The 27,310-nt window shown below is 35.1% G+C and overlaps 1 protein-coding gene across 3 annotated transcripts in view; it reads left to right on the top strand.

The window, feature by feature from the left end:
* The window catches only part of LOC110995851 (potassium channel subfamily T member 2), a 34,605-nt gene extending 7,843 nt beyond the window's left edge, over nucleotides 1-26,762 (top strand). The window contains exons 3-23 of one of the 3 annotated variants that reach the window (XM_045634195.1): nucleotides 2,193-2,292; nucleotides 4,256-4,454; nucleotides 5,831-5,905; nucleotides 5,975-6,058; nucleotides 6,718-6,812; nucleotides 14,376-14,559; nucleotides 15,105-15,332; nucleotides 15,992-16,149; nucleotides 16,437-16,634; nucleotides 17,151-17,300; nucleotides 17,370-17,656; nucleotides 19,170-19,304; nucleotides 19,584-19,737; nucleotides 21,011-21,361; nucleotides 21,444-21,578; nucleotides 21,686-21,797; nucleotides 22,008-22,193; nucleotides 22,345-22,554; nucleotides 23,487-23,597; nucleotides 24,174-24,379; nucleotides 24,475-26,762. In XM_045634195.1, the coding sequence (XP_045490151.1) occupies nucleotides 2,193-2,292; nucleotides 4,256-4,454; nucleotides 5,831-5,905; nucleotides 5,975-6,058; nucleotides 6,718-6,812; nucleotides 14,376-14,559; nucleotides 15,105-15,332; nucleotides 15,992-16,149; nucleotides 16,437-16,634; nucleotides 17,151-17,300; nucleotides 17,370-17,656; nucleotides 19,170-19,304; nucleotides 19,584-19,737; nucleotides 21,011-21,361; nucleotides 21,444-21,578; nucleotides 21,686-21,797; nucleotides 22,008-22,193; nucleotides 22,345-22,554; nucleotides 23,487-23,597; nucleotides 24,174-24,379; nucleotides 24,475-25,003 (3,887 nt within the window). In that variant the 3' untranslated portion in view covers nucleotides 25,004-26,762. Of the gene's footprint in view, nucleotides 1-2,192; nucleotides 2,293-4,255; nucleotides 4,455-5,830; nucleotides 5,906-5,974; nucleotides 6,059-6,717; nucleotides 6,813-14,375; nucleotides 14,560-15,104; nucleotides 15,333-15,991; nucleotides 16,150-16,436; nucleotides 16,635-17,150; nucleotides 17,301-17,369; nucleotides 17,780-19,169; nucleotides 19,305-19,583; nucleotides 19,738-21,010; nucleotides 21,362-21,443; nucleotides 21,579-21,685; nucleotides 21,798-22,007; nucleotides 22,194-22,344; nucleotides 22,555-23,486; nucleotides 23,598-24,173; nucleotides 24,380-24,474 lie in introns of all 3 variants that reach the window. The other 2 variants (XM_045634194.1, XM_045634193.1) reach the window with 2 other exon arrangements.
* The last annotated feature ends 548 nt before the right edge of the window (nucleotides 26,763-27,310 follow it).

The raw sequence follows: 27,310 nt of genomic DNA, 5'->3' as shown, positions 1-27,310 counted from the left end.
CTAATAACCATAGCTTATTTAAATTAAAAATTTGTATTCCAAGTTTAATAAAATAATACTGCTGGCGAGTATTTGAAGTTGGTTTAATTATTATAAACTAGATTCATTTAATTTTAAAGCCTAATTGACAGAAAATATAGATTCAAAACCGTTCGGTCGTGAGAGCTTTACTTTATATATTCCACAATTTACCAAAGCGTAAATAAATTCAACGCTCCCACAGTGGTTTGTTTCTGAAAATTAAAACAAAGAGATGCTTTTCTTAGTTTCGTACCCCTATAATTTGCTTTGACGTCGCTTTACGCAAGGACACACCCATCACGACAATCAAATATCTCTATTAATGAATTACAAAGTGTAGGAAAATCAATACTAAATTGTATGCACATGTTTTCCGACAAGATATCGTTGAAAAAGATGGTGCTATCGTAGACAATAGAGGATTTTATACCGCGTTTGTTTTATTGGTGGATAAAACGGATTGTGTCGCTTATCTGTGATTGGTTAAGGGATGCTGTTAACCATTTAAATGAAACGAGCTTCGATATTTTAGCGCGCTTGCAACTAAAATGTTATATCCGAAAAAAAACCAACGACTTGATTTAAAATAAGTTCACGCTTGACAAATAAGCTCTTTAACGAAGTTTTTACCACTATGCGAAACCAGCTATCCACTGAAGAAAATTAAAAGGCAGGCAACGAACTTGCGTGGCTTCTAGAAATGTCAATTAATGGACGGTGATGTCAATTAACATCAGATGAGCCTCCTCACTCTATATAAAGAAAAAATAATATTGCAAACCATTCCATTCAATCAAGACTTATAGTTAGTGATAAAAAAGTGAATATAATATGTACGATTCTTAACCCGAATCCATGGGACTGTCGACCAATAAATGTTTCTTTCTACGTGCCTAATTAACAATGACTGGCAGTAAGAACATCGCGGGAAAATCATTAAGGTGGCAAGGGACTTATCTACTCTTACCATAAATCTGTAAAACCAAACTAATTTACTCCATAATTGTGAGTCAATTTGGATCTTATTTAGTGAAAATAGCGACGGTTAGAATAGCGAATGCGACTAATGAAAAGTCAACATGGTTGACCTAAAAACTTTTATTCTTGGAAATGTACAATAATTATTAAAACACCTGGTAACTTGAGTGGTTCATGCAATTTTGCGACTGACAACCATCTTATTATGGGTGCCATTGACGCTTTCTTTTACGGTACTAAAATTGTGAGGAAACCAGAATGTTTCAACAACCAAAATATCTATGTGTCAAGTAGGATAAAGGCCTATACAACAAGACTAGAAAACTACTAGCGGATCCGACAGACGTTGTCCTATCTACACGTCTTTAATTTCAAAATTTCAATTTTTAATAAGCCATTTTGATGAAAATTATTATTCAAATGTTATGACAATATCTAACGATCCAGCACATGGTCACACACGATATAACACAATGATAACAAAACTTTTTTTAAATTTCGGGACAGACTAAAATTAAAATTCGAATATTATTTAAAATTTGACACTGCGGTGGTAGCGCCGTCTGTCGGATCCAATGTAAAACATTCCAAAATCAACAACAACTAATAAATTGAAAATTAATTAAAAAAACATTGTCCAGCGGACAAAATTGTGAATCTAAACCATTCCCAGATCCCCTTGAACACACACAAAAAATTTCGTCTAAATCGGTCCAGTCGTTTAGGAGGAGTTCAGTCACATACACACGCACACAAGAAATATATATATTAAGATGAATAGTTAGTAAAAGCTACCAGTCGAGACGCCACTGGATTCACATCAATAAATTTATTTTTAAACCTAAAATCAATTTAAAACGTTATGTATGAAACAAATGTATACCGATAAATACCGCAAAATAATTTAATCTTTTATAAAACCACTTAAACAAACATTGATTTTTGATCGTTACTTTCACTGTTTATTAAAGGAAAATTTTATAAAATTAAATTCAAAATTTTAGATCACTCAAAAAGACTAGTTAACAAGAAATTATCTAGCAATGCATCTTAAAATATTTGCAAAATTAAAGCTAATTTTCATAAATAATATTCCTGTAATTTTTTGATCTGTAATTGATACATTGACTATTACTACTTACCATTGTGCTATTTACCATTAGTTGATCAATCAATGGAAAGTTTTGTTTCAGGTTTACGCATTAGAATAGTGAACTTATTTTTCAAGATATTGGCATGCCTCCTGTACATATTTCGCGTGTGCGCTGATGGAGATCCCATTAATGCTACTTGGTGAGTAGATTACCAACAAAACTGTATTTCATTGATTTTCAGGAACTAATAAGGATGATAATAATTACATAAAACATAGAGGCAAGAGAATATTCGTAGAAATCTCCTAGGTTGCTACGCTGTATAAGACGAATAGATTATCTGCATGAGCAAGAATAGAAAAATCCTTCAAAGCCTTAAAAATTTAAAATATTATAAAATCCGTCCGATATTATGGATATCCGTCAAAAATATATGCAATATAAACCCAACTAAATCCAACTCTTGACCGATAGGACATAATTCAAAAGTTAGTCGATATTCTAAACGGTTATTTCAGTTAAGTGAATAATAAATTGGAAGAAGTCCTCAGCTATAATGTATCAATTATAACTCAATTAAATGATTTATGCTCCTTGCTTGTTGCGAGGGAGAAATTAGAAAAATTATCAGCTATAAATATGTAATACAATAAGCCTATTTCTGTGCAAGGTGGTGATATTGTAAATAACCGAGAGGTCTCTGAAAAGCATTCTTGCAACACAAATTTCTTATAGCCGCAATCATAGTTTTGAAAAAGATGTCTTCCTGTAAAATAGCACAACCATCCATAAATTTGGCATTAAATTTTCTTCCACAGAAGACTGCAGCTGCTGAAATGCTAGTATATTGTAAAGGTTTCAACACTTTTTCCTGGTCATTACTACTCGGAAAAGTAGCAAGACTTGGAATTTGCCGGTTTCTATAATAAATAATATATACATGATCGATATTCCACGTTTGGTCTTATTATTATTTAGTTTTTTTACTTAAAAAACATTATTCCGATGTGTCAGCCACATTCAAGTTTTGCTTTTGCTAAAAAAATTCCGATTGATTTTTATTTGTATATAAATAAAATTCAGGTAGTAACATATCAGATACATAGAAGTAAAGTACATATAAAATGTAAGTTAAATCAATATGCACTCATCATAGACTTCAAAGTAACAATTATATTCACATATGCATTTAATAATTAATAGAGTCAGGTAAAGTTCATTCCAGCTACTTTCATGTATACGGCTGCTGGCGTTATTACATAGTAAAATGCTTTAAATGTTAAAGGATTTATTTGAAAGTATAACGCAAAACTTAGACTTACAGACTATCATAATATAATAATTAACATTATCGCATATGCTGTTACAAGTTAGACCTTACTCTAGCAATGTAATGGAGATTGTAAAAGGGTTCAAGATCTTTACCTTTATCGATAGCATGAACACATCATCATCTATCTGTGTATCGATGCACCTATTTCACCTATTTTACTTTTTGTTATTCTGATAGATTGCTTAAAAATGTCAGGAACATGATATATAGATTCTTCTTCTTATTATCATCATGTAAAGAACAAAACTTTGCAACTATAAAAGGGCGGAGGATAGTCGTAGTTGTCGTAATTGCAATGTAAATTGAAAATAATATCTCTTTAATTTATATGACAAGCGCATACCTGTGGAATAGGCCTACTTAAGAAACCACGTTAAAAAACGCCGACGATGACGACGATTACAAATTTTTGAATCGTTATATCTCAAAAACGGTGGCTCGTAGGAAAAAGGTATTGAAACATTTTTTGTAGATAATTTTATTTATCAACAATTTTTTGTCTGAGGTACATCTACGATAAAACTTACCGTTTTACTGAAAATCCCGAAAAAAAACATTTTTTTGACCTTTGATCTTGAACAAATTGTTTCCTGACAGGGGACTGATGGGGATCTTTCAAATTTAATTTTTCATTGTATTTTAAATCTTACCAATATCCAGCATAGTGGTAATTTATGTAGCTTCACTCTTATTTCTTGGTCTAATTTGATCGGACTATATCTCTACCTGTTAAGTTACTGACACACTTAACATGATATTTTTCAAAAACATTATGAATACTATTTTATTTTTCCTTAATGTAATTTTCATGTGATTCTAACCGATATAGCTACGGGTGTAAGCCGGGTAACAAGAGTGTGTTCGAATACTCGGCCAACCTGACAGAAGAGGAGTTCCAGGAACATCCTATCATCAACTGGGATGGTATCGTGTGGGTTAATCGCCCACTGTTCTTGTGGGTGCTGCAGGTGATCCTCGCGATGATATCACTCTCCGAGGCTATTCTATTAGCCTACCTCGGCTACAAGGTAAGTTTAAAATTAGCTTCGACAAACTTACCTTGTGAATTTTTGAGAGCTATATAATTTTTGAAACTAGAGAGCTTCAAACTATTGTGTCATTAAAATCAATATCTTGTTTTTGAAGTTTTACCAATTTCTTTTAGCACGTTAGGGAAAAAAGATGCGAGTCCATTTTAACGATGCGCGCAAACCGACACATAAAACCGACACCCTGAACTTAGCTATTGTCGACATACGACGACGGAGTAATTTTTTTGTAATTTTTTATCTTTATTACGCCAAATAAGTATAACTTCTAACGCGTATACATACATAACAGGTCTCTAGGGAAGGGTTTTGGCATTTAATGATTAGTAATAGTTTAGGGAAAAGAACTAGGTTGGCTGAATCCGGCATAAACCATGTATCTCAGTACTCAATTACTAAATGAGTCTTAACTGGATTAAAGGACTAGTCCACGCATTTCTTATTATTTTTTAATAAGTACGATGATAAATCATGTATTTTAGCCTACATGGGATGTTGCTTCATTTAAATGCATGAGATGAAATGTCGTCGATGTCATACCTAATGCTGGATTGCTGGAGTAACTTTATTAGTCTCAAAGCTCTCTTGATATTGTATCCGATTGGCTATTAATAGTATTTACATATGTAAATACAGTTGCGTGTGTAATATATAAAGCGATAATGGTCGAGTAAAATCATTAATATGTAAATGTAAAGTGTAAATCCAGTTGACAATACATTTTATTTAATCTTCACAAATGAAACTGCATTTAGACGAAAATATTGTGTGTGGCACCTCCAGATATTGTGTGTTTACAAACACAGCTGTAACGTCACAGATTTTTATCTTCCAAAACACAGCCACACTTTGATATTAATTCTCATCATTTTTGATTTGATGTTATTTCCCTTCGAATATTTTATCACAAACATTTTACATTCTCTGTATGTATCCAGTGTCGACAAGATTTTGCAAATAAAGTTAAATGTTTTGAAAAGTATATACGCGAAATTGAATAAAACTTGCTCAACCGACGTCTTTATTACTTGATTTTCATAACTCAAAGTTTCCAGTGCCTTTTAGAAAACGTGGTCTACGAGAGACAGCCACATCTTAAGAGTACAGATATCTATAACTCCCAACAGCGATTGCATCTTCAATATTTTTTTTTGTACCGCGCGATCGAATCGTTGAGTTAAATCAGCACTACGGATATTGAGAGAATTAGATCGCATTTAAATAAATATTAGAATCAGTATCGCTATTTGAAGATGTAGCATTGTTGCTCTCATACAAACAAACGTCCTGTACATACGTCTTACATACAAGATTTTTATATGCTGTGAATAAGTTTAACTATAAGTTTTTTCCAGGGCAACATTTGGCAACAAATTCTATCCTTCCATTTCATACTGGAGATGGTGAACACGGTTCCATTTGCCCTGACGGTACGCAATAAAATTGAGTTTCTATTACACACATTCACAAATTAAAACTAATTTTAATAATACTTACAGATAGCCTATCCTCCTTTGCGAAATCTTTTCATACCAGTTTTTCTCAATTGCTGGTTGGCAAAGCGGTCTCTTGAAAATATGTTTGTAAGTATTTGATATTTCATTTGAAACACAATTATATCGTAATAAGCTATAACTTCGATGCTTATTTCTTTTTTAATACCAATTAATTAGATGCAATTAGTTTAACCTGTTAAGTAACTGATTTTAAAAGTATTTATTTAGAACTCAAGAATATAAGACTTGATAAAAAAACGAAAAGCTAAGGCCTGCAAACACAGGGATCTAGGCTCCGAATATGATTTTGTCCCATTCAATGTCGAGACCCTTGGTCCGTGGGGTCCTGGCGCTATAGGGCCTTTTAGGGCCTAAATATCAAAGCGGTTAGTCGACATCACAGGAGACCGAAGAGCTGGCAGCTACCTCGGACAAAGAATTGGTCTAGCTATTCAAAGGGGGAACGCTGCCAGTATTTTCGGAACCTTGCCTAAAGGGACTCCTTTCAATAGTATATTTTAGTTATCATATTTTAAGGTCAGTTATTATATAAGAATTGATTAGGATGACATAGAAATGTAACATTTAATAGGGTGTCAGACGTAAGAGGAGATCTATCCTTAAATCCAAGTCCAACAAAGTTGGTGATCTAGGGATTAAATTAGCTGTTTCCCTCAAACTTTATTTTTCAGTATCAGACAATTGTGTAAAATTCCAATAAAATTTAAATCAAATCCTACTTTCAGAATGACTTGCACCGAGCCATGCAGAAGTCACAATCAGCCTTGTCCCAGCAACTAATGATTCTATGCGTTACTCTTTTATGTCTCGTCTTTACCAGGTTAGTTCAACTAATGTAATATATAGACTTAAACGGAAGTAATAAGCAGGATCGCTTTTCGCAACATAAAACTACTTATTACGGGAGGCAAGGGAAAACTGCTCCTTATTGGAAGGACTACCACAAAAAGAGAGATGTGAAGAAGTACGTGGAGAAGCGGGAAGACTCCGATTTTTTTAAGTAGTAGTTTTGTTTTAAGTAGTAGATATTAATAAATTCTTAGTATTATTTGTTGCTTTTTTTAATTTTATTCTTTTGTTTTTCTTTTAAATGTCACTTTGTCTTTTAATGCTTGTTTTCTGTTTTTTATTTAATCTGTGTAATCAGTTTTGGCTTTGTGTTTTGTATAATAATATGTGTTAAGTAGCTGTTGGATTACTTATTATTAAATAAATAAAAAAAAAAATAGACTACACCTTCAAAGGGGGTTCTCAAGAAATATAAAAGATAACCAAGAAGGCTTTACGCAAGATGGAACAGCAAAATAAAAAAATATTGCGGGTAGCACCAGGTTTCATATGGTTCAATTAAGAGAAAACTCTGCCTTATTGGGGGAGGACTTTTAATGACCTTATTTAGATTACCACAACCATCTCTGGTTTGATATAACAAAAATTTTTATATAAAGTGTATGACTATTTAGGCTAACATATAAGTTACAAAAACAATTGAAATATGTGCAAGATTAAAACATACCAGAAATTTGTATTAAGCAGAAAATGACGCCTTCACCTCATAGTGATAAAAATAAGACAATGTTATATTAACTAATTTCACTCATTTATAAATATATTTTTATATGGAGTAAAATTATATATATAAAAAAATATGTATATATTTATATTTCAATTCCTTAAAAAAATATCTTCGTTCCTATGTATACTATTTTTTCCATTTGCTATTCTGTCATTATCATTTACGACTCTTTTCCAAGATTATCCAACATCGTCATGTAATGTTATAATTTATGGCAACATATTAATGTAACGAAAGGCAGGGTCGTAAAATGTAGGATTCTCATTTAGATTCTAGGTCACCTAACTTTCAAATAATTTATTGCGTGAATAATGCACTTAGAGAGACATCTGGAATCGCAATACACCGCATTTTTCAGTCACCTGTACTGCATGACGATAATTTACATCAGTATTTTGAACATGCACTCAACTGCTAACACTTATATAAAATTCACTCGCGTTACCGATCTCGCTATAGTGGAAACTAGTGTCTACTATGTTGGACTATAGATATATTTCTGTTATCATATGTATAATAACTGTCGCGCGTTACAAAATGTATTATTATTTCACTTAGTTTTTTTTATTCAAAAAGTTAATGAAATAATTAACGCAGATAATATATATCTTTTGGTGCGTCATTGATTACCGTTACAAAAAATGATTTGATCTTTAAATGTAAAGAAAAGCGATGTAAAAAGGCTTACTATAAAGTTAGCGATTATTTGCTATATTTGATTTAAAATAAGTTTTAGTATTTCTTTATTTTAAAGAGTACCGAGAGTTTTTTACACCGGCTTTTTCTCACGGCCTACACCCTCTGTCTTCTTTGCCGATGAGTAGGGGTGCCTACAGGTGCAAATTTAATGACGTAGAATAAGAGATACCTGTCTATCTTATGTTCCATGATAAGCGTAGTTTATTTAAAAAAAATTTAAACCGACATAATTGAAGTTAGCTATAGTCAACTTTTTAGTTTATTTTTTATAGTTAGCATTGTTTTTTCTACAACCGTAGGAAAAAGGGCGAAAGATAAAATAATTATCTTGCTACGCCAAAGAAGTGTAACTTTTAACGCGGGTGCATAAGTACACACATGTTTTATTCAGTCCAGGATATTTAAGCTTAATTATTTTAAATTGTTTAAAAATAGAAAAAAAAATTAAAATGCAAATTTATTCTATAATATTCAAGAAAACATTTATACGCAACGATTGACTTTTTAAATTCATCCAGAAGTTTTGTGTGAAAACACTAAAAACATACATATAATGATGAAAAATTAACAATATACAGATAAATTAGCGAAACATAAAATAATAATAATAAAAGTCTTTAAATCAGATACTTTTACAATGAAACACGTTTTATCATCTTTCAGGTATATGTATGCTGTTTCTTGTCAAAGGCCCCAATTTACACAATTCATCTCTACGAAAAATAAAAGTATTAGTTAACTTAGATCAAGAACAGCTTTTATGAACTTTCGCTTCGAAATATTAGAACACGTTTAAGTTGAACAGTTACTTTATTTATTGGGTTATATGAAATCTGAAGTCTGAGTCCTTCAAGCGTTTATCTTATCAAACACAAATTACGTATAGAATAAACCGATAGCGAACTGACGTTAATCCGATTCTGCATCGGATTAAAGGCTCGCTAACAGATTTCAAGGTTTTAACGCAGACTGCACCATGCAATATGTATGAAAGGGGAATCACATTGTGAGAACTAAACGCTAGTGAAACAGACGGCAGTTTTATCTAATTGGGGAGTAATAGTGCTTTTGAAGTAGCTTAAAAGTTATAAAATATTCAAAGCATGGTCTAACAACTTCTGTGTAATTATTCCAGTGTAGGACATGTGTAAGTATAGGGAGATTTCATATTTGAGAGTATAAATTAAAGGGTGGAAAGGCTACTTGTACGCGCTATGCAATATTTGCAGTTAATAGGCAAGTAAGCGGGGTTTTAGACTACTGCGTTAAGTAGTTAATGCAATTTTAAATTAAAACAAAAAAAAAATCAGTGGCACTCTAATTGTTTCGTGATCATGTGTTTTTAAATTGAAACTTCATTGTCGTCGTTGGAAAACAATTTACCGTCAGATTTTTCCGTTACGCGCCATTTTTTCTCGTCCCTACCGCGGTTGATTTCAAGAGAATCGAAGCCATTATTAATAAAAATAAATACTCATAGAAATTCCGCTCGAAATATGCATAAATACTGAAAAATTTTGTGCTTTGCTGGCAAGTTACTTTACCATGCGCGTAAATACGCGTCGTAAATTCCAAAGTGCCCAAATCCAAATTTTATTTATAAGTTTGAGTGTATTATTTACGCTTTAATTTTCGTTATAGTCTAATGGTTCCGTTTCCGGCATCAGAACTGTCAACACCGTAGTGATAAACTCCGAGTAAAATTAAGTGAAATAAAATAGTAAACGTAATTTGTGGCTGCTAGTATCCGTCGATACAGTACTGGGACCTCTGGAAGTGACTAAAAAACAAACAGGGAAGTGTGATCACTGGAATCCACCGTAAATCTACAACCACAATATCAACTATTGTATTGGAGGTTAGAAAACACAAAAACAACAAATTGTTACTCAGTGACACTTGCCGTAAACGTCAAGTAATCTGACATATCAAACAGTGTTGCCATTTGTGAGAAATATTATATAGCCATATTCTACTATTACGTTCCGCTACACGTAAACAACAAATATAAGATGGAAGGTCAATTCCAAATATTATTTGAAAAAATTAAATTAGAGATGCATAGTCAAAACGCTAAATTGAAGGAGTCTATAACAAATAGTATTATGGAAAAAATAGATGTTAAACTAATCCCTATAATAGAAGAAAATAAGAACCTGAAAACTAAAGTAGAAAAACTAGAAAAAGAAATAGATTATCTTAAGAGGTCTGAGAAAAACAATAATATTATTATATTCGGCTTAGACGAAAACGAAAAATCCTCTTATGAATTAATCTTAAAGCTCAAAGATACCTTCAATCAAGATTTAAATATTAAAACGGAAGAATATGATTTCAACAAAACTTTTCGCTTAGGAAAAATAAAGAAAGAGAGCAACAAACCGAGACCGATACTGTGCTCGTTTACAAGCAACTGGAAAAAGACTGAAATTTTGAAAAATAAAAACAATCTAAAAACTATACACATTGCGGAAGATTACTCAAAGGATGTGTTACAAAAAAGAAAGGAGCTGCAAGCCAAGTTAACTGAAGAGAGACAAAAGGGCAATATAGCATATCTGAAATACGACAAACTTATTGTAAAAGAGAACAACTACAGCCAAGAGAAAAGGAAAAGGGAAATATCCGCTTCACCCTCTTCAGGTAACAATCAACCAAAAAAGCAACAAACCGAAAACGCAATGAAGACTAACAGGACAAATGCTTTTGATCTAATGCGATACCGATCCAGCTCCTTATCGAACATGCCTATTACTAATAAAAACCAATAGCAACTCAAGAACGACAAACGGAAACCAAAACCAAACAATTAAACAGCCAACAAAGAAACAAAAAACAACGAACTCCCCCAAGCCGACTGGTCCTCGAGGGGGAAAGCGACCACAACCCTCCAACATATAAAGACAACAACCACCAAAAATTAGTAATTTACATAGCAACCCTCAATGTACACCTTGAGAAAAGAAGAAAATGTTACGGAACTGAATGGAAAAGGTTGGAGGAGGCCTTTGCCGACTGGCAAACAGATCTAGGGAAGATAACAAAACAAATACTACACTAAATTTAAGCATAATATAAATCTTTAGAATTTAATGTTAACTTAACAAATCCATGTACCTAATTGATCTGAATAAAAGGCTATTATTATTATTATATAGTCTAATTGCGTCTACTGTAAAAGCCTAGTGTTGCCCAAAATCGGTCTTGGTCTTGCAGTCTTGGTCTTGTTCTTGCATTTTTGCAAGACCAATACCAATACCAAGACCGCCTTATCGTAGCAAGACCAATACCAAGACTGAAGCCTGCAAGACTTGAGCAAGACAATACTTAAGCCTGCAATACTCTTGCGTCTTGCAGTTAGGACAAACTGAGATTTGGGCGTTATTAAATTTTCAACTTTATCACTAGAGAAATAAGGTTCAAGGTTGATTGGGAAAATGTGACGTTCTGCGAATAAACTGTTGGTCGGTCGGTGTATTATATACCTACATATTTGATAATTTACCGACAAAGACGCCGCGGTTTGCAACAAGTGTATCACAGGCATTTGACACGCTGTCTCGATAGTGGGTGATTTAAACAAATTTGAAACGTGGAAAAACTCCAAATATGAGCGACATCATATTGCTTTACGCGTTTGGTTTTAAAATCACACATTTCCAAAAATCGAGATTTGCAGTGTCGGTTTATCAACTTCTATCGTATCTACTCTAGTAGCTAGTAACCTCCATAAAAACAGCAGGCAACGTATAGTTCCAATAAAAAAGGAACATAATAAACAATATTATTTGCATAATTATCTACACTTTATTTTTGCGTAGGCACAAAACCTATTTGATTTTGATTCTGATACTTCTGTTTTTTAATCTTTCAAAGATTTATTCTATCTATCAAAGAATGCCGCATTTTTCTTTGTCGGTAAATAAATATGAGTTTTTATTTCAATTTCAGTCATTTCCAATTGAGTTTCGCTTCGAGTCTATCTTATTTATTATTCTCGCCCATTTACCTAGCTAGATACTTTATATTCTAATTGCTTTCGGAGTGAATGTGTACAATTTGACATTAGTGAAGAATAAATAGCAATAGGCTAATAGATATTTACAAGTCTTGCGAGACTTGCGAGACTCTTGCTGCAAGATCAAGACCAAGACCAAGACTGAGAGCGCAATACCAATACCAAGATCAAGACCAGGTGTATTGACGCAAGACCAATACCAAGACTGGTCTAAGTCTCGTCTTGGTCTTGCATTTGGGCAACACTATAAAAGCCATATCAGTAAGTTTATGTGTTCAGAGAACTATGTATTCGGTTTTTAATTTTTAAAGGATAATAAGATATTTGAACTCAACTCCGACGAAATTCGTAAGCAATTAATTGTGATTTCTAGAAACGCCTTAATTATGCCGATGTAGTTGTGGCTAGTGTTGCCCAAAATCGGTCTTGGTCTTGCAGTCTTGGTCTTGTTCTTGCATTTTTGCAAGACCAATACCAATACCAAGACCGCCTTATCGTAGCAAGACCAATACCAAGACTGAAGCCTGCAAGACTTGAGCAAGACAATACTTAAGCCTGCAATACTCTTGCGTCTTGCAGTTAGGACAAACTGAGATTTGGGCGTTATTAAATTTTCAACTTTATCACTAGAGAAATAAGGTTCAAGGTTGATTGGGAAAATGTGACGTTCTGCGAATAAACTGTTGGTCGGTCGGTGTATTATATACCTACATATTTGATAATTTACCGACAAAGACGCCGCGGTTTGCAACAAGTGTATCACAGGCATTTGACACGCTGTCTCGATAGTGGGTGATTTAAACAAATTTGAAACGTGGAAAAACTCCAAATATGAGCGACATCATATTGCTTTACGCGTTTGGTTTTAAAATCACACATTTCCAAAAATCGAGATTTGCAGTGTCGGTTTATCAACTTCTATCGTATCTACTCTAGTAGCTAGTAACCTCCATAAAAACAGCAGGCAACGTATAGTTCCAATAAAAAAGGAACATAATAAACAATATTATTTGCATAATTATCTACACTTTATTTTTGCGTAGGCACAAAACCTATTTGATTTTGATTCTGATACTTCTGTTTTTTAATCTTTCAAAGATTTATTCTATCTATCAAAGAATGCCGCATTTTTCTTTGTCGGTAAATAAATATGAGTTTTTATTTCAATTTCAGTCATTTCCAATTGAGTTTCGCTTCGAGTCTATCTTATTTATTATTCTCGCCCATTTACCTAGCTAGATACTTTATATTCTAATTGCTTTCGGAGTGAATGTGTACAATTTGACATTAGTGAAGAATAAATAGCAATAGGCTAATAGATATTTACAAGTCTTGCGAGACTTGCGAGACTCTTGCTGCAAGATCAAGACCAAGACCAAGACTGAGAGCGCAATACCAATACCAAGATCAAGACCAGGTGTATTGACGCAAGACCAATACCAAGACTGGTCTAAGTCTCGTCTTGGTCTTGCATTTGGGCAACACTAGTTGTGGCATAATAACTGCCTCGATGTATCAATATACTATTATAGTTTTTAAATGATTATATAACTTTTCAAAGATTTTTCATTCTATTTTTCAGTTTCGGTATTATTTTAATTGTTTGTGCTTTAATACCCACCAATTCTATCTCTAAGTTTATCAATTTCAGGACTATTAGGATTACGAGTTTAGACAAAAATTACTTATCGGTAAGCGTAATCCACTATATAAAATGTATAGTGGTGTCACGAGACCTTTTCCATGTAGTAATTTTAATTACCGCAAAGTATTTATGTCTATGCCCTAGTTATTTGGTGAGGAAGTTGCAATTTAAAACTTGAATAGTAGTAACTTATTTCCCTTAAATGCTTAAGAATTTGACTATTATTATATTCCTAGATAAAAACATTTTTAAATGAAAAAAAAAAAAACAAAACTGCTTGAGGTTCGGTCCCTATATTTCAAATGCCTTATTCCGGGTGATACAACTATACAAGTACTCCATGTTTTTGAATAGCAATGTATATATGTCCAATGTATATTATGTATATGCTAAAAAGTATAGTTGTGTTTATCAATAACCAAATTAATATAAATATGTTTTCCAGTGTTTGTGGAATCCAGCATTTCCAACGTGCAGGACACCGGCATCTTAACCTGTTCCAGGCGACGTACTTTGTAGTGGTCACCTTTTCAACAGTCGGTTATGGTGATTTTGTACCTGACATCTGGCCCTCCCAGCTGTTCATGGTCATCATGATCGGTGTGGCTCTGGTTGTGCTGCCTACGCAGGTAAATTATTACTATTTACGTTCGTAAAATAAGTAGTAATAATATTAATAGTAGTAATAATATACTACTAGTAGTGAAATCAGTAGTGCCAAAACCTCTGCAGGCATTACTTTCATGAATCAGATGAGCTGCAAGCAATTGAGCACATAGACGGAAAAATGTATTTATGTCGCAGCCAACTACCTTAATTAGCCGTTCAATTAACAGGCTAGACTTTTAACTTAACGGCACCGTTTAACTAGCGGCCTGAAAGATGTTGATCAAAGCTAGGCAAATGATCTGGATCGATGACATTTCACTACTTGCCTAGCCAGTTAACTGTTAATTTAAATATAATTCCACTTCTGTCACTATCAAACTTAAAACCAAACTTGAAACTGTCAATATAAGGTCAATTGAACGGCGAATCAAGCTAGTTGGCTGAGACATGCGCTCCAAATCGGGATTCAATTGCACTAACTTACACTTAACACGCAAGTTAACATGGTTGGAAATAGAGCCGTTGTAGTAATAAAAAAAAGATAAATAATTAGCATAATTTTCAGTTCGAACAACTTGCATTTACCTGGATGGAGCGGCAGAAGTTAGGCGGATCTTACAGCTCTCATCGTGCTCAGTCGGAGCGTCATGTAGTCGTGTGCTCCACGACGCTGCACGCAGACACTATCATGGACTTCCTAAACGAGTTCTATGCCCACCCTTTGCTGCAGGATTACTATGTTGTTCTGCTCTCACCTATGGAACTTGATACTACAATGAGGATGATTCTACAGGTACAATTTTACCAAGGTTTATTTGAAAAGATCTTGTTCGCTCACAAACCTCGCTCCTATACTACAGAAAACATTCTAATCGTACAAAAATAGTGTAGGTATAAATTTGTTAAGTAGAATTAATTAATTAAGTAACGTCTAGATGTAAAAGGAAGAGACTGGCTGCCCACAACACAGGGAATCCTAGTGTGGGGGCCAGTGCACTCTACTTTATAGAAACAATTAATGTATTTTGTGGCTAATAAAGTTATTTCTTTCTTCTTCTTCTTCTTCTTCTTTCAAACGTAATAATTCATTGCCATGTGCGTAAAGAAGAGACTTTAGCCACTTGGGTCTCTGGCCCGGCTAATACTGATAAACTGGTCACAGATATTATCTCCCCAGTTTATAAGAACATCAGTAACTTCGTACGTCAAGCAGTAACTCAAATGGCTTAAAAAATTGATCTTTAGATATAGAATAGTACAAGCGTTCTTATACTTATTAAAACAATGACTTACTCTTAATCTAAGATGGAGTATTGTGAATATAAAAATAATAAAAACTAGGCCGAGAACAAACCAAAGAAATATTAATCTACACTACATAAACTAATTATATTACTAAATAAAACAAATATTTCTTACTTAATGACTCCCATGGCAATGTTGATGTCACAGGTTCCGATTTGGGCTCAGCGTGTTATCTACATCCAGGGTTCTTGCCTCAAGGACACTGATTTGATACGTGCTCGTATGAACGAAGCCGAGGCTTGCTTCATTCTAGCTGCGAGAAATTATGCTGATAAAACTGCTGCAGATGAGCATACTATTCTTAGGTAAAAAACAATGTGAATCAAATTTTACAATTTCGCTCTTACTTCAACCGATAATTTTTTCCTTCAGGCCCTTTCTTTGTAGGGCTTAATAAATCAGCCTAATTGCACCCTTTTGACTAAAGTACTCATCTCGTCTCTCACCAAGAATATTTTATCAAACATTTAAATATTTGACTGTTCCTTTTTTTCTTTCTCACTATCAGAACATTTTCCTTATACAACGAAATAAATCTAATTATGTCGTTTCTTTTTGTTAAATTTTAAAATAAAAGTTTATTTATATTTAGATCGTGGGCGGTAAAAGATTTCGCTCCAGATGTGGCTCAATACGTCCAAATATTCCGACCAGAGAACAAGTTACATGTAAAGTTCGCTGAATTCGTTGTCTGCGAAGACGAATTCAAATACGCACTTTTGGCAAACAATTGCACTTGCCCTGGTGCTTCCACTCTTGTGACGCTTCTTCTGCATACCAGTCGCGGACAGTAAGTATTTACTCTAGAAATAAATTATAATTTCGTTTGTACCTTATTTTTTGTGAGCAAAAAAAATCTCCGTTGATGATACAACAAAGACGATAATTCTAAAGCATACATATTGCAGCACTTATAGGAATATATTATAATTAAAGATTTAGAGAATTTTAAAAATATTGTTATAAGATTTATCAAAAGTCTCGCAGCATCAACAAAGAATTAATTAACTTTATTTAAATAGGTTCTGTAGGCTACACCGAGCTAAGAGTACGCCGAGAATTAGCGCTTGTGATGTATGTACTTAATAAAGTAACAACATGGCAAGGACAGTAATTCGGCAGTGTTTTAGTTCCTTAGCTTCAATGTGTCTGATGGGTATTTATAAATAAATAAATGAAATCAAAAAAATATATTTTTGGAAGTCAAATTATCTAAAATCTCTATTTAATACTCATTATCGTCTTATTCAAGTAAATTTACTGCTTAACAATAGTAAAATATGTTAATTGTCTAATTTTATTTCAGGGAAGGTCAGCAATCGCCTGAGGAGTGGCATCGGTTGTACGGCAAATGTTCCGGAAATGAAATTTACCATATCGTTCTTGGAGACAGTCGTTTCTTCGGTGAATATGAAGGAAAAAGTTTTACTTACGCAAGTTTCCACTCACACCGCAAGTACTGAAATTTTTTGATTATTACTTCATAAGCATTTGATTAGATATTACAAGCTGGTGTTTCTTTAAGGTATGGGGTGGCATTGGTTGGAGTTCGCCCAGCAGAATTACCGGAATTCTATGAAGAAACAATACTTTTGAACCCGGGACCGAGACACATAATGAAAGCGAGCGACACGTGCTATTACATGAGCATAACAAAAGAAGAGAATTCCGCTTTTGTAGTTTCTGATCAACAAACCGAGAGCAAACCGTTGATAACAAAAGATCAAACTGCATGTAGCCTACTCTCTAGCGAAGGAAGAAGAAAGGGCGTAGACGGCGAGGAGGCCGCGGCCCAACCCAGAACAGCAGACGGTAGTAACATGGCTCAATCCGCCCTTCCACAAGTGGTTCTACAAGCTCCCGCGACCTCCCCACCAAATGCATCGCCATCACGCATCAATACTGTATCATCCGCTAATTTAACTGTTGCTAGCTGTGAGTGCCACGGTCGGATACTGTGCAAGTAGGCCGGATACAGATGCCCGAATGCAATACGGCTAGCATTCGACCTACTTCCTAGACTTTATTTTACTTAGGTTGCTCGATGTCATCCAAATTAACTGCGGCTACTGCCCACTAGCAACTAATAAAAAGATAATTGGCACAGCAGACAAAGAGCAGCTCACTCACTGTATATGTTGCAAATTGCGGATGAAAGGAATTAATACCAAGTTGCCAGACCTGTTCAGTGATGCTAACTTCTACAGAATGTTCCCCCAACCTTTAAATATCGATTAAAAACCCCTTAAATTAATCGTTGTATAATGTTGTATTCGGTTAAGAGGTAATTTCAAATATACATCAAAAATATATTTAATTATATAAAACAGTATCATACCAATTGTTAAAAGGCCGACGACGCACTCAAGAGCTCTTTGGTATTTATAGTATCACTAAATATCAAGGGAGCTTCCTGCCCGTTCTATAAAAAAACTATAAACTTTCGGTTTTGAAATATCTCTTTGTTTTTTTGCTAGGAGTTATTTTTAGTTTGGTTCTAGGCTTGTTGTAAATCGTGACGAATTGTGCGTATTTAAAAAAAATCTTGTATACCCCCTAAATAAATGTATCTCCTAAATTTGGAGGGAAAACCTCTAAGTTGGCATCACTGGCCTTTCTATAGTAACTACGTAGTCTGTGGGAGTTCGTTTCGGCCGCAATGCTATGGATGTTTGCACCTAAATTTATAATTTAATAATTTTTAAAATTACTGAAGATGGCTGGTAAGATCCCCGAGGAATGTACATGTTTCATTCTCATCGTGAAGTTTTGGATTTCGTCCATTTGTCGTAAGAATTGAGATGCATGCCATTTAGAGGTTTTAATGGCTTTAATAGGATGCGTAGAAAGTTTAAACGTTAAAAAAAATCAACGAGTATTTATCGTATTTTAGCAAAGTAATTTCGTATTTGCTTTCATCTTAAAGTATAAAAAATATGCTCACAGCGCTAATGTATAACCCTTTGGTTAATTATTCAATTTAATACGTTTCAACGTTAATTGTAATGAATTTTGCTCATTGGCATGTTCTGCTATATATTTTTTGGAACGAGCTACACTTTTCATTAATCGGCTGCATTGGTGCGGCTTCCCACGTTTAATTTGCTGTCGCGATCAGAAAGTATTATTATATCACGTGACGTTGGCCAGGACTGTCCCATTGTTCAAGATGATTTAGCCTCCTCATGATAGTTGCTTATTATAAACGGCTTTGAAATTCGGTGCCATATAACAAACAATAGAATACATATTTTGTGTTATGTGTATGTAAGTTTGTCTTATAAAGTTAAAAGATGGCGACTCATAATTACCGTGTTTGTATCAGATAAAATGGACGGATCAGACCATAGAGGGGGTCTTAAAGATTCACCAGCCACAGATAGCGCCACGGACAGTCATTTGCTACTACCAAGAACAGATAATCATTATTTAAGTCCGGACACTCTTCATCATCGGCGAGGTAAGTTCGCGGTTATTGACAAATATCAAACATTTTTATTCGGGCCAGTGATCATGATTAATAAATATAGCAGCATGAATTCGTCGATATAAATTTATTTGTATCGTTTGCCTTCCATAGCATTCATCCCCTCTTCTTATTTTAGTGTTTCTGCAAGAATAGATCCCCTTATCAAAAACCTTGACATTGGTTATGGTTTGTTCATGTCCAAAATGTTATTAAGTTTAAAATAACTCGACAAAGACTGCTGACCTGTTCTATGTTTCGCCGATATTTTAGGTAGTCGGCGACCATCCATCCTACCAGTACCAGACATGGTAACCAGTAGCTTTAACATCGCTGAAGACGAGCGGGAAGGGGAGAGAGAACTAGACATGAGCGAGGAAGAGCTAGAGGATAATGTACCATGGCGTACTCCTTCCGAGAAGATTGCGTAAGTGCCAGCAGGCAACCAGTAATTGCTCATCCGCCTTCCACCACATATGCCACCCGCAAGCATGCAACATCCTCTTAATTCTATTTTTCTTCTCTATTTTCGTGTATCGTCGTTTTTCCATAGAAAAGAATTTTATAGAAAAACTGAGTTTTTTTCAACATAAAGACGAAAAATAACCATTGAGTTGGCATTGACTGTTTGTCTAATAGCACATTTGTTGGATTATTTAGTTGACTATTTTGTACTCGTTTTTACTCAACAATTTTCAAAATACCTAAAACTGGCAATGCTTACTACTAGGCACTCAATTTCTGATATTTTTGATATTTACAAGAATATTATAGACATATAAATGAAAAAACCTATCAACATTTTTCTAACATGAGTACTCATATAGAATTCATATTCAACATTTATTTTAGATTATCGGAAATTGAGTTCTAATAAATACAACTTTTTTCATACCTCTTTGTCGTTATAGCAAGCACATTCACTAAATTAATACAGTTTGCATTTGGATGGACGCATTTGTTTTTTATTTATTAAATTATATTATTTGTATGTTCTAAAACTAAGCTTTGCATAAAATTATATATAAATAATAAGTGTATTGTGGTAATGATTTCATTTAATTTTTTTATATAAAGATCAAATCTTTCTCTTATTGACGCATGCACATAATTAAGTTATAATGATTTAATATGACGAGATTGTTTTAAACTTTACACCTTAAAAGTGCCACTGCCTGCGCAGTGAATGTACATATTAGATATACGATATAGTGCGCAACGTGTGTGAGTCCGCAAGTGTGTAGCAGCCCTCAATAGTAATGCGTGCATTGTGTGTATACTGTGTACTGTAAGCCCTAAGCCCCACGTCTGTCCTAATGTCCCGGCGGCTGCAGTGACGATGCCACGTCAACCAGTCTCTCATCGCTGGCACTCGGCGACGCGGCACCCGCCTGGCGCAATGACTTTACCAGGTAAGAATGCCTACCCAACGATCCATCCTACCATCCCACCTTCTACGTCCACCTAAAACGCCCGCAGGGATCGCTGATACGTACCTGTCTCATTAGATTTTTCTGGGATGCTAAGCATGCTTTATAAAATGTAAAGATGCACTATAGTTAAATATCACTTTTTCAATTATGTATTTCACCTTTTTAAATTTTCACCTTTTAAGTATTTTTAACTAACTTCGCTTTTGCTTCATTTACTTTCTTGGTTTGAAACCTTACCGTTGGAGTAATGACAACATAATGCTATAGGATTGTGAAGGGGTTCCCGCCCGTGTCGCCGTTCATCGGGGTGAGCCCTACTCTCTGCTATCTGTTGAAGGAGAAGAAGCCATTATGTTGCTTGCAGCTGGCACAAGTGTGTGAACACTGCGCCTATCGCAACGCTAAGGAGTACCAGTGGCAAAACAAGACTATCATTCTAGCCGCAGACTACGCTTCAAATGGCATATACAACTTCATTATTCCCCTTCGAGCTCACTTCAGAACCAAAACATCTTTGAATCCTATCATACTTCTCCTGGAACGAAGACCTGATATCGCTTTTCTCGATGCTATATCTTACTTCCCTCTTGTCTACTGGATGATGGGATCTATAGACTCGTAAGTTTCTTATTCAATAGTAGAGTTTTTACGGACCATCCATTACATTACCTGATTAAATGTATAAGTTCGTCTTCTGCAGGCTGGATGACCTACTGAGAGCTGGAATAACACTTGCAGAAAACGTAGTGGTTGTAAACAAAGAATTATCCAACTCAGCAGAGGAAGACAGTTTGTCTGATTGCAATACCATCGTCGCCGTACAGACCATGTTCAAGTAAAATTTAATTTTTTATTTAATTTTCCAGTGACTTGGAAACATTTTATAATAATTCTCACATTTTCCTTTATCTTTAAATCTAATATAATTTAAATTCTTTGCAGATTTTTCCCATCGATAAGATCAATAACAGAATTGTCGCAGTCATCAAATATGCGTTTTATGCAATTCCGAGCTCATGATAAATATGCTCTGCATCTTTCCAAGATGGAAAAGGTAATGTCAAAGTCCTCTTTTAACATTTAATATTTTTATGAAACTTATAAATTAGTCAATCTAACGAGATACCAGCGCCACAAAGAACATATTATGTATATGTACTACATATTTAATTGAGTATTGAGTTTTTATTATTGTATATTTATATATTGTATTATAAATAAATAGATTATATCACAAAATATATAGGTATTCAATTTCTTTCAGAGAGAGAAAGAGCGAGGTTCTCATATCTCGTATATGTTCCGCCTCCCCTTTGCGGCGGGTTCCGTATTTTCAGCATCCATGTTGGACACACTACTCTACCAGGCCTTCGTCAAAGATTACGTCATCACTTTCGTGCGGCTTCTGCTGGGGGTCGACCAGGCTCCCGGCTCCGGCTTCCTAACATCTGTAAGCTTTCACGCTAGCGATACGCGACTGCATTTTCATTTACACCACCATTTCATTCATCGCCATCATGCTACGCGATAATATTGCGAAAGCTCACATATATTTTTCATAACAATCCTCTTAATATGCTGTAATGTTTTTAAATTGTCAGATGAGAATAGGAAAGGAAGACATGTGGATTCGCACGTACGGCCGACTATACCAAAAGTTGTGCTCGACTTCTTGCGAAATCCCTATTGGGATCTATAGAACGCAGGATACAAGCCTGGCCGACCCCTCACACCACGTGAGTATGTCGCCACGCGGCTCGCCAAGTTGGTTGTGGTCACGACTGACGGGAATGCGACCATCGCGGCCATCGGTGAGTCGGTTATTTACTGGAATCTCCTCAAATACAGTCCGTCTCCTATCCGCTATCTTCCTTTTATTTCTGATCTCTTTATATCTTCCCCTCCTTGGACTGTATTTCAGGCTTTATAAATCTTTTTTATCTTTTCCTCGAAACATAGGCACACACGTCAACTTTTGTACAACCAAGCCTACACTTGTGGCGTTCTTTTAATTAGTTTAGCATTGATTAAAATTTACCTTTTTCACGTTATCTAACTTATTTATATAATCCACGTGCTTAATCTTTATACCTGTATTTACATATATCATTGCAATCTGCTAGCAAGCAAGCTGAGTGACTACTATTGCTTTTGCGTTTATCACTGAAATAACTTATTGGGATATACTCTGGGGAGCGTTACGTCATGTTCGTGTGGTCAGCGTCGCGCGCGTCTTGTTCGCGTTATCAGACCGATTGTCGCAGTCCCGCTCCTTCGCATGCACTTAGCGTAGATATGCTCTATACAACATTAACCTAGCTTTCATAACATGTTTAATCTTGTAGCGAATAATAAATTTCTATTTTTATTCTCTATATGATTATACTTCGTCAACTGTATAATTGGACATTTTATGTATAAAACGAAACTTATAAAATACCGAGAACAGTGTTTGCATGTTTCACACAGACTCAAAGCGAACTTAGATAGAACATCAAAAATGAAATAGTTGCTACAATAGATAATGTAATTGAATAATAAAATTTGTAGATGGTACATAGATACAGCATGAGCGTTCACTCCCATTACCAATTAAATATAATTGTGTAACTTAAATCCTATTATACTTTCATGTGCCATGAATCACCACTTTTTATCATAGTGTGAGTGTGTGTGTATGAGTTCCTGCGGAGAGCAGGTGTAGGTGTGTGTATATGGCAGAAGTGTGAACAGCTAGTTGCAGCAGGGCGGGCAGAGCGAGGCGCGGTCTGGGGATTCGAGGGGGGCGCGAGACACGAGTTCCAGCTCCCCAACGGGCTGCCTCACGGGCTGCTACGGCGACCGCACGCCGGTGGTAAGCTCCCCGTAACTGGACGCTCGAGCCGGCTAAGGGACTCCGCGCACACTCACCTTTACACCCAGCCTCATAGCAGCCCCTTGGCCGGCTCCACGCATACCCTAAATATATCTCTTCAATTATAACTTCCATAGTTACTCGGAGACGTATTGCAGGTACTAGATCATGTTATGTATAGAACTCACTGTTTCCAAAACGATCACTTTGCAGGCTTTAGATCCGCATAGTTTAGTGTTAGACTGTGTGTGTGTTAAACCCGCACACTTGCCGAGACTCTCGGTGACTGGTGTAACTGCAAGCATGCTTCATCATCAATATTCTTGTGTGATAATAATTTTTCATTTAGGATATAGATGGGCATACTTACAGTGACTCTAAGTTGAACTTTTAATTGTAAGAATTTAGAATTCACCAATAGAAGATATGCCATAGATTCTTGAAAAGATATTCACTTATGTGCTTGAAGCGCTCTACATCAGTGTGTGTACTCACTGGCGAGTAAAGACACTGTCGTATGTTTGCTTATAACTTACAATAATTAGTAAATATAAAAAGAAGAGTAATGTTTCCCAGTATTCGGCGAGTCTAGCCGACGAGGCCAGAGACAACCACGCGCAACAGATAGAACGGGCGGAGATTGCAAATCTGGTTCGCTCCCGCATGGAGTCCCTCAACCTTAACGTCATTGACTATGATGACGTGAGTGAGAAGAGGAACAGTCTCTCCTACGTTATTATTAACCCAAGCTGTGATCTTAACCTGTGTGAGGGAGACGTCATGTTAGTATACAATATATGTAACTGTAATCTTGACTTGTAAGAGTAAAATAATATGTGTATATCTTGTAATTCACGAAATGTTTGGTGCATTTCAGATATTTGGTTCGGCCATCTCCATTTGCAGCACAAAAAACATTCGAAAGGCACAATAGCAGACGCAAATCGAACATTAGTTTTTGTTCAAGTGTATGCGCAGTGGCAGCAAGTGCTGGGAGCGGGCGACGTGGCTCTACACTTTCGGCTGCGCGGGCACCACCACTCTGTACCACAAAAGCAAATTCATTATCATTACCAGATAGTCCAACTGTCCTCACAGATTTTCGTGGTCGCTCTAACTCTCTACGCGTTGTGGATGATGCAATGTTGTGCCGATCAGCATCGCTCCGTCAGGGGCTTGGCGTAGCAAGCCCTCGGAGGAGAAAGAGCAGTCTTGAGGAAATTGGTATTACGCATTTTAATTCTCTGCTACAACATCAGCAGCAACAACAAGAGCAAGACGCTGAAGCGATTAAAATGGCTTTGCAAGGCAGTGCTGGACTGGAGGTGACACCACTGGAAGATAGATGGCCGGAGTTACGTCCATCTTCGCCTGAACCCCAACACCTGCAGGGAACCATCGTGTAATTCGGTCCCACTTTGGGTCCTCTAAGCAATTGTTAATGAGTATTTATACAGTACTACAGCTCCAAAGAGTTTAGTCTCTGTCCCCTTCAAAGACGTAATTGACCTAAATGTTGCAAGGTTTGCACGAAATCTTCAATCTATCTTTTGAAATTCTTCAAAATCCGAATTGGTTAAGTAACGATTGCAAATTACATGACATGTATAAGACTTGGGGCTGATGTATTGTGTAACTGGTTAGAGTAAACGGCTTAGCGTCGCGTTAGTAGCCTGAAGTAGCGCGAGCGGCAGTGTATGTTAGTGGGATCAACTAGGTAGTTAGTGATAAGGGGAACACGTCGGCGTAAGTCTGTACATATTCGCTTCATCCCCCACCCCCCTCACAGACCAGTTAACCCGTCACCACTCCCTCCATAACCTTATGGCCTTGTCTGTAAATATCTAATGTATTACGCAGCTGCTATGTTAAGTTTAATTTCTCATATATTATATCAAGGCGTTTACATATTTGTTTCGACGAAATAAAAAGTACTACTATAAACATTCACTAAGTTATTAAGTTATTGAAATATAGAACAATTATGTCGTAAGTTTACTGCGACGGTTATCACGATATCGTTAAAGTTTAAAGAATATATTCGTGTGTGTAGTGTCTGCACTTACTTTAAAATTGCCATTGAGTCTTGGCCGCTTCAAATGGAATTGTTATTGAACGGGTTTGATTATTTACAATTATTTCATTTACAACAAGTATGTTTGCTATTATATGGTATAAATGTGGTGAAAACATTGATATATCGATAATATTTCTGCAGGGCTTCTCTGAAATACCATTAGCACTCTCCAACAAATATTTCAATAATTCATCTAACAACGGTACCCGATTTCTTGTTCTTGAAGAGGGTAATGCAGCAGTCACCTTTATCAAAAGTGTATTTTTTCTTTCATTAATGATTACCAGCTGTATATGCCTCGATGCTATTACATATGATTGTATTACCCCATTATTCTTCCGTTCTTACTAGTCAAAAATAATTCATCAGATCAAATTTAAAAACAGAATTACAAATACTAATGCGATACTTGGTAGAAATAAATGTATTATTAGTGTAATTTATAAATTTCCACCGAGCTTACAGACTTTCATTTTCAAGCCAAAATATTGTATAACAAATATAAAACACGAATTTGACGTAAGCAATACTGTCAATAGAAAACGCTTTACGAAACATTTAAGGTCTGTTTCACAATGTACGGATAAGTTCCAATTACTTATTGGTTGGATAAACTAGTGTTTGTTGCGTTTCACGATTTTCAGATAGCGCTATTCGTCATGAAACGCGAAATTTCTTATTCGGAACTTTTAATTTTAAAATAACTTGTGTTGCATAGCTATTTGGTACTTTATCCATGCATTGTGAAACCGACCTGAAACCTTAATTAAGTAAATCTTTAAATATGTAATATTACGTTTACGGCTTTAAATGTTGGTAATAGTAATGATTCCCTTAGTTCGGGTTTTGTTGTACAAATGCGGAGATATAGGAACACATGTCAGCGGAATTAGCCAGCGCTGTTTAACCATGGCCATGACTTATTGGCTTTAGCGAAATTATAATTTATAATCAATGTAAAAAAAGAGATTTATTATGTATTATTAGTATTTAGCGTAGAATATTTAAGATTATTAATATATTTATCCTTATTCCACTATGTTAATAACTTGGCGGTGATGCCTTTCATTTATTGCGATTCTAATAAATTCAACACACAGTAATGTATTTTTATTTTGTAGTCACTGAAAGTGAAATTCAACATATGAAATTTAGTAATGACAATTTTTTTAATTTAGTTATGTACGTCTTCTAAAATTTAACATTTAGGAATATTTCGGTTTGAGTAATATATAACGTTATTTTAGGTCAAAACCTGAATTTCATTGAGTACCTAAACACTTGTCACCAAGGCTAAAAAGTACTAGGTTTTGTAACAAGGTCCTCTTCATCCTTCACCAACGTTCAAAGTACAGTAACTGTTTACAAAACCCTTTTCCGTTGAATTTGCTACTGTAATCCGGTCATCACAATTCAAATATAATAAAAATAAAAATGCACATAAATATCATTAAAAAAGTTCAAAAAACGATGTTACTTAGTCATCTTTGCAATTGGTGGTCTATTGCAAACGTACGGGGATTATTTCAAGTTACATATTCTAAAAGAAAAAAATTAACATTGATACTAATACAAACCAACATTCCTTTCTTTTTCATATGTATCTACGGCTGGTTAATCAGCTACTTTTAATGGT

The sequence above is a fragment of the Pieris rapae genome, chromosome Z, assembly GCF_905147795.1.
Source record: "Pieris rapae chromosome Z, ilPieRapa1.1, whole genome shotgun sequence".
NCBI lineage: Eukaryota > Metazoa > Arthropoda > Insecta > Lepidoptera > Pieridae > Pieris > Pieris rapae.
Note: the sequence above shows the minus strand (reverse complement) of the source record. Positions and strands in the feature narration are given on the sequence as shown.